This window comes from Asparagus officinalis, chromosome 5, assembly GCF_001876935.1.
Source record: "Asparagus officinalis chromosome 5, Aspof.V1, whole genome shotgun sequence".
Taxonomy (NCBI): Eukaryota; Viridiplantae; Streptophyta; class Magnoliopsida; order Asparagales; family Asparagaceae; genus Asparagus; species Asparagus officinalis.
This window is the reverse complement of record NC_033798.1, coordinates 117,754,440-117,763,068: the sequence shown is the minus strand read 5'-3', so window position 1 is coordinate 117,763,068 and position 8,629 is coordinate 117,754,440. Positions and strand designations below refer to the sequence as shown.

Genomic DNA, 8,629 nt, shown 5'->3' with positions numbered 1-8,629 from the left:
AATGAAGAAGATCTACATGACACAATTGTTAGGTGGCCAAACACTTGAACAGCTCCTGCCTGTGCGGCGCCAGGAGATTACGAGGCTTGTGAAAACGTTGTTTGAGAAATCAGATAAAGGCGAGGAGGTCAACATGAGTGCGGAGCTCGTGAAACTGACGAACAATGTGATAAGCAGGATGGCAATGAGCCGGACGTGCTCAGAAGGTGATTCGGATGCAGAGGAGGTACGAAAGATCGTACAGCAGGCAACTGAGCTTGTGGGGAAATTTAACTTGGCAGATTATATAGGATTATGTAAAAACTTGGACTTGCAAGGTTTTGATAAGAGAATGGAGGATGTGTTAAAGAGGTTTGATACGCTGTTGGAGGGGGTACTGAAGGAAAAGGAGGGGGAAAGGAGAAAAGAAGTCCGTACTGCCGAGGGAAGAGCGAAAGATTTGCTGGATATAATGCTTGACATAGCCGATGATGGTAATGCAGAGATGAAGTTGACAAGAAAAAACATCAAGGCCTTCATTCAGGTAAGGCCACAACAATTGCCTACTAATTCATCATGACGCAGAACACTGACCTTGACAAAAATTTTGTGACTGCATTTATTTTTCACTTATTGGAGAACCACAATGGAAAACTTTCTAGTATAACTGGATAAAGAGTAGAACGTATACTTCCCTTCTACCCTCTTCTATAAGCTCTTTTTCAGTGTATGATGACAGTAATCTAATACAGGAGATATTGTGAGTGAGACACCTGAAGGTGTCTCGCTCATGAGTGTCTCGCTCATGCGAGACACCCAAGGTGTCTCACCACCCGAGACACCTCAGGGTGTCTCGCGGTGATCCGAGATAGAGCGGGCGTGGATCCGAACAGTGGGCTTTCGGGCGTTTTTTTTACCTGTTTTCTTTAGTATAAATAGGAATTCGTTCCTAGGGTTTTTAGTAGAGAAGAGGGGCTGCCGTCAACGAAAAAGAGAGTTTTTCAGATCTAAAAGGTGAGATCTTGAGGAAAGAAAAAATTGAGTGCTTGGAGGGATTTTACAAGAAAGAGGTCATCTTCTCTTGGGTAAAAATCAAAGCTTCATCCTTGGGACGAGCTTGTGAGTTGTACAAATCGTCGGTGTTCTTCATCATAGTGGAATCTCCCTTCACCCCTCCCCGTGGACATAGGCAAGTTTATCGAACCACGTAAATCTCGTCTCTCACTTATTGTATTGGCTATTCCTTGTGTTGGTTGGTTCCCTCGATATTCAGACCTAGATTTGATATTGGAAGAACTGATGAGAGGAAGAGTGTATATCTCACCTTGCTGAGATATTCTCTTCTGTTATTGTTTTTGTTATCGAAATAGGAACATCGAGATTGACTTATGTTTTGTGAAAACAAAAGTTAGGACTTTCTCTCAAGGTGATTCGCTTCCACGGCGAGGTGGGCGTGTCAACCTCCAACAATTGGTATCAGAGCCATTGATCAGATTGGTGGTGGTAGAACTTTCGATTTGAGGTGGTGCTTTGGTTATTGTGTGGTGCACACAATGCGTTTGTTAAAATTCCTGAGAGAAGCAGATTTATTAAAACAAGCGGAGAATGACGTCTACCAGTAAAACAATCAAAGTGGAAAAGATGAGATTGAAAAGTTCAATGGGAAGAATGATTTTTCCTATTGGAGGATGCAAATAAACAACTCGTTGATTTTGCAGAAATTGCACAGGGCTTTGGTAGGAAAAAAAAGAAACACAAAGATATGTCAGATGAGGATTGGGAAGAGTTAGATCTCGAAGCACGAGCATTGATTATCCTATGCCTTGAGAGTGATGTCCCTTTCTTGGTGGATGGAGAGGCAACGGCAGAGGGTGTATGATCAAAGTTAGAGAGTACATTCATGACGAAGAGTCTAACAAATCGGATCTACTTAAAATCCAACTTGTATACTTGCAAGATGGAGGAAGGCTCATCAATCCGGGAGTACATCAACAAGTTTAATAGGATAATATCGGATTTGAATGATATTAATATGAAAGTAGAAGATAAGGATCAAGCACTTCTGCTATTTCTTTCTTTACCGAAGTCTTATGAGAACCTGGTACAAACATTGATGCTTGTAGGTGATAATTTGAAGATGGATGAGACTAGAACAACGCTTCTAGCGGATGATCTTCGAAAAATTATAATTAGTGACATGGCTACTAGTGGAGGAACAAGCACAGTGATTGTTTGTAAGAGGAAGGGGCAATGATCGAGGAAAATGCAAGGAAGAAAAGTCTAGATCGAAATCGAGACCTTTTGCAGGAAGCCCGTGCTTCAAATACGGTAAGCTTGGGCATTTCAAAGTTGAATTTCCTAACAAGAGAGTAGGTGGGAAGAAGAACAACAATAAAACCGATAGAAGAGAAGGTAAGAAAGAGGTGAGTTATGTTTCAAAATAAGGGAGCGAAAAATAATGCTATACCGTTACGTGTGGTGAATATGTCTCTGGTAAGTAGATTCTTGATTCGGGTTGCTCTTACCATATGTGTCCAAATAGGAAATAGTTTACTGTCTATAGGAGCATTAATGGTAGAACCGTATTGATGGAGAATAACCATGCTTGTAAAACGGTGGGGCATGGTGATATTAAAATCAAGATGCATGATGGAGTGGTCAGAACCCTGACGGATGTGAGGCATGTTCCCGACTTGCAGAAGAATCTTATCTCAGTTGGTTCTTTGGACTCCGGTGGCTGCAAGATAGTTACAGAGAATGGAGTGAAGAAGGTTGTTCGAGGTTCCCTGGTAGTGATGAAGGGCATTCGTCATGGTAATCTATATACTCTCTCAGGTACGACAGTGACAGGAGATGCAGCGGTTGAAACTGATGGAAGTGGTAGAGACCCATGTGAGCACATTCGGTTATGACATAGGCAGCTTGGGCATATGTCAGACAATGGTCTAGATCTGCTTGGTAAGGAAGGTTTGCTGAAGAACATGAAGAAACCTTACATGGATTTTTGTGAGGATTGTGTGTATGAAAAGGCGCACAGGGTCTAGTTCTTAAAAAGCAAGCACAAGAGCATATGTATATTAGACTATGTGTATACAGATGTTTAGGATCTGGCTCTGACAACTTCCAAGGATGGTTCTTGGTATTTTGTCTCGTTTATAGATGATCATTCCAGGTATGCTTGGATTTATTTTCTTAAGCATAAGAATGAGGTATTCGAGACATTCAAGAAGTGAAAAACAATGGTTGAGAATAGAACAGATAAGAAATTGAAGACACTGAGATCTGATAACGGTACAGAGTATACAGATGGTGCTTTCAAGAAGTTATGTGATCAGGAGGGTATTGATCGACACTGGAAAGTCATGTCTACACCACAACAGAATGGATTCGCAAAGAGACTGAACCATACATTACGGAAGAAAGCAATGAGTATGCGATCATATGCTGGTTTGGGCAAAGAATGGTGGGCAGAAGCAGTTGCTACAGCTTGTTACATAGTGAATCGTTCTCCACATTTGATATTGGATGATGATGTACCCTATAGGGTATGGTCAGGGGAGCATGCAGATTACGATAGGCTCAGGATTTTCAGATGTATAGCCTACTATCACGTCAACGAGGGAAATCTTGATGCGAGGGCCAAGAAGGCAATATTCTTGGGGTATGTAAATAGCGTAAAAGGCTATCACCTTTGGTGTACAGAAGATTCTAAGTTCATGGTCAGCAGAGATGTTACCTTTGATGAGAAATCTATGATAGCTTTATCAAAATTTAGGACGCCCGAGGATGATGGTGTTGAGACTGTTAGGACCTCAAAATCCGAGGTGATTGAGATAGAACCTAAAGACCAACCAGGTTTTAGTCGTGTTCAAGAGGTGGATCATGGAGATACTTGGTAAAAGAGTGATGATGAGCTTGAACAAAAGGAGGTTCAGTAAGAAAATGTACATGTATTACAACAATAGCAGCTCAAAGATATTTTGGCTTCCACTAGGCCAAGGCGAGCATACAAGCAAGTTCAGAAGCTGGGGTCAAATCAGCCTCTAAAGCACTATAAGCAGGTAAATTTGGTTGAGTACGTACTCTCGGTGGAGGATGATGAGCCAGTCACCTTCAAAGAAGCTATTCGGAACAGGGATAGTGAGAATTGGTTAGTTGCGATGGAGGAAGAGATGGAATCTCTCCAGAAGAACCAAACATGGGAGGTAGTCCCATTGCCCGTAGGGAGGAAAGCTATTGGTTGTAAGTGGGTGTACAAGAGAAAGGAGGATTCTTCCGAGCTCGGTGGTACAAGGTACAAGGTTAGACTAGTGGATAAAGGGTTTGCACAAAGAGATGGTGTGGATTACAATGAGATTTTTTTCTCCGGTGGTGAAACACACTTTTATTCGGGTGCTATTGAATATTGTTACTCATGATGATCTTGAGCTAGAACAACTCGATGTCAAAATAGCCTTCTTGCACAGAGACTTGGAGGAGGAAATCTATATGCATCAGCCTGAGGGTTACAAGGTTGAGGATAAGGAGCATGATGTACGTCTCTTGAGAAAATTACTTTATGGATTGAAACAATCTCCTCGGTAGTGGTACATGTGATTTGGCTCCTTCATGCTAAAGCATGGGTTCTCCAGAAGTGATTATGACTGTTGTGTTTATATTCGGAAGATTCGTGGAGGTGATTATATCTATTTTCTTTTGTATGTAGATGACATGTTTATTGCTTCGAGAAGCAATGTGAAGATAGATAGGTTAAACTCTTAACTTAGTAAAGATTTCAAGATGAAAGACATAGGCACTGCTAAGAAAATACTGGCTATGGAGATTAGAAGAGACCGGGCAAATCGACGATTGTTTTTGAGTCAGAATGGCTACATTGAGCGGGTTATCACAAGGTTTGAGATGCAAAGTGCTAAGTCAGTGGTGACTCCATTGGCCCCACACTTCAGGCTCTCAGGTAAACAATCTTCCACTACAGCGAAAGAAAAGGCACACATGGAGCGTGCACCTTATGCTAGTATAGTTTGTAGTTTGATGTACGCAATGGTGTGTACACGTCCAGATATTTCACAGAAGGTCGGTGTTGTCAGTAGGTTTATGGTGAATCCGGGAAAGATGCATTAGGAAGTAGTAAAATGAGTCCTAAGATACTTGAAGGGTACTGTTGATACGTGTATGTGCTTTGGTGGAGGTACGTGTCATATTGATGGGTTTGTGGACTCAGATTATGCGGGTGATCTAAACAGACGACGATCTACTACTGGTTATGTGTTCAGAATACATAATACTCTAATTAGTTGGCGATCGATGTTACAGATGTTTGGGTCAAAAGTTGGTTTTGTCATGGAATTCATTATATCTTCGGTCGATTACAATAAATTCAAAGAGATAGTCTTTTTATAAGACTTCTTTTACACAACAAAAGGAAAATTACAACTCTTGAGAAACAAACACAGGACCGTTGTTTGGATCGCTGCTTGCGTGGGATCTTTGCCTGTGCCGGGAGCGCTTTGACTCGTGGACCACCGAAGCACAGATTCTGATTGAACCGTGAGGGGTTTAATGATTCTTCCTTCGTTTATCGAAGTAAGAATTTGAAGCGAATATCTTATCGATGTAAGATGTTCACTCTTCCAAAGATCAAGTCTGAACTTAGATCTCTAGGACTCGCTAGAAGCTTCTTGAGGATGTTTGTGAAGAAGGAAGACTCTCTCTCTTGCTCTAATTCACCAAAACTCAAGGCTCTCTGCTCTAATCTCTATGGAAAATGCTCAGCCCCTGTCAATGATGGCTATAGGGGGGTATTTATAGCCTCCTTAGACGATAACTGAAGAAATAGCTGGTCAATAACTGTCTCTTTAGGCGCGGCAGCTGATGCTGTCGCGGCTAAAGGGCGCGACAGTCGACACTGTCGCGGCCAAAGAGCGCGGCAGTCGACACTGCCGCGGCTAAAGGGGCAGTTACACCCACGTTCATACGTGTTTGAAACAGTTCTCCCACGACCTTTAACCACCTTTTTCGTGGTTTAACTGCTTTTCCACGTCAGCACACGTTCTATTTCTGATACGCCGCCACGTGGACTTTAAATAATCATCAGATAACTGTATTATAACTGCTGTAGCATCCTGCTTTAACTGCCGCGGCACCATAGGTTGCAGCGGTTAAGCCGCGACACCATAGGCTGCCGCGCCTTAGCCGCGGCACCTTGGTCTGCCGCGCCTTAGCCGCGGCACCATGTCCTGCCGCGCTGCATCTGATACCCCGCCACGTGGACTTTAAATAATCATCAGATAACTGTATTATAACTGCTGTAGCATCCTGCTTTAACTGCCGCGGCACCATAGGTTGCAGCGGTTAAGCCGCGACACCATAGGCTGCCGCGCCTTAGCCGCGGCACCTTGGTCTGCCGCGCCTTAGCCGCGGCACCATGTCCTGCCGCGCCTTAGCCGCGGCACCATGTCCTGCCGCGCCGCCATATGTTGCTTGATGACGTGTATATTGTTCTTCTATATCGTCTTGAGTGGTGTTTGAATGTCTGTAAGCATTTTTTGATGTCTACAGATACCCCCTCCAAAGTATCTCAGACTCATCATTTTTTTAGAGAGGGGTCTGGGACACTTTGGATATGATAAGCTTTCCCTGCAATTTCTCCAGTGCTTTGTTGAGGAAATTGCGTAGAATGGTTTGTGAATGGCTTCAATCCTTGACTTCTTCATCTTTTAGCCTATTCAGTGCTTTGTAGAATAGCTAAAATTCCTCCGGTGCTGCGTTTATCGCGTGGCCGTTGTCGAAGTCTCAAATTAAAACTGCTGTCGAAGAATTTGAGAAATAGTTTATACTCATATACTATATTGGAGTGTTCGGGAAATAGTTTAACCTCATATACCCGTTGGGAGGTAACCAGGTTATTCTTAAGAATATTTTGAGTAATATTCTCCAGAAACTTCCTGTTGAGATTAGGGAAATAGTTTAGACTCGTATACCTATTGGAGTATTCTGGTCTCTTGTTTGTTGGTAGAGATGAACCCGATAATGGAGAGGAAGAATTTTATATTCTGTCTCCTGGTCTCTTGTTTGTTGGTAGAGATGAACCCGATGATGGAGAGGAAGAATTTTATATTCTATCTCCTGGTCTCTTGTTTGTTGGTAGAGATGAACCCGATGATGGAGAGGAAGAATTTTATATTCTATCTCCTGGTCTCTTGTTTGTTGGTAGAGATGAACCCGATGATGGAGAGGAAGAATTTTATATTCTATCTCCTGGTCTCTTGTTTGTTGGTAGAGATAAACCCAGAATCGGAGAGGAAGAATTTTATATTCTATCTCCTGGTCTCTTGTTTGTTGGTAGAGATGAACCCGATGATGGAGAGGAAGAATTTTATATTCTATCTCCTGGTCTCTTGTTTGTTGGTAGAGATGAACCCGATGATGGAGAGGAAGAATTTTATATTCTATCTCCTGGTCTCTTGTTTGTTGGTAGAGATGAACCCGATGATGGAGAGGAAGAATTTTATATTCTATCTCCTGGTCTCTTGTTTGTTGGTAGAGATGAACCCGATGATGGAGAGGAAGAATTTTATATTCTATCTCCTGGTCTCTTGTTTGTTGGTAGAGATGAACCCGATGATGGAGAGGAAGAATTTTATATTCTATCTCCTGGTCTCTTGTTTGTTGGTAGAGATGAACCCGATGATGGAGAGGAAGAATTTTATATTCTATCTCCTGGTCTCTTGTTTGTTGGTAGAGATGAACCCGATGATGGAGAGGAAGAATTTTATATTCTATCTCCTGGTCTCTTGTTTGTTGGTAGAGATGAACCCGATGATGGAGAGGAAGAATTTTATATTCTATCTCCTGGTCTCTTGTTTGTTGGTAGAGATGAACCCGATGATGGAGAGGAAGAATTTTATATTCTATCTCCTGGTCTCTTGTTTGTTGGTAGAGATGAACCCGATGATGGAGAGGAAGAATTTTATATTCTATCTCCTGGTCTCTTGTTTGTTGGTAGAGATGAACCCGATGATGGAGAGGAAGAATTTTATATTCTATCTCCTGGTCTCTTGTTTGTTGGTAGAGATGAACCCGATGATGGAGAGGAAGAATTTTATATTCTATCTCCTGGTCTCTTGTTTGTTGGTAGAGATGAACCCGATGATGGAGAGGAAGAATTTTATATTCTATCTCCTGGTCTCTTGTTTGTTGGTAGAGATGAACCCGATGATGGAGAGGAAGAATTTTATATTCTATCTCCTGGTCTCTTGTTTGTTGGTAGAGATGAACCCGATGATGGAGAGGAAGAATTTTATATTCTATCTCCTGGTCTCTTGTTTGTTGGTAGAGATGAACCCGATGATGGAGAGGAAGAATTTTATATTCTATCTCCTGGTCTCTTGTTTGTTGGTAGAGATGAACCCGATGATGGAGAGGAAGAATTTTATATTCTATCTCCTGGTCTCTTGTTTGTTGGTAGAGATGAACCCGATGATGGAGAGGAAGAAAATGCGTCTTCTTCTGGGGGTGTAAAATCTTGTTGGCATTCTCAGGATAATTTATTACTGTCTTTGAGCGATCCAAGGTTATGTCGGGAGTCACACATTTAGAACCACCCCCTTGTGGGCATGGAATCTTAACGGGCTCCGAATGCTGATTTTGT

At 42.2% G+C, this 8,629-nt stretch overlaps 1 protein-coding gene across 1 annotated transcript in view; it reads left to right on the top strand.

Annotated features, from left to right (window-relative positions):
- LOC109842464 (3,9-dihydroxypterocarpan 6A-monooxygenase-like) overlaps positions 1-8,629 on the top strand; it is an 18,147-nt gene that overhangs the window by 721 nt on the left and 8,797 nt on the right. Inside the window, exon 2 of the mRNA XM_020411339.1 lies at positions 1-523. Within this exon, the coding sequence (XP_020266928.1) occupies positions 1-523 (523 nt within the window). The remainder of the gene's footprint in view (positions 524-8,629) is intronic.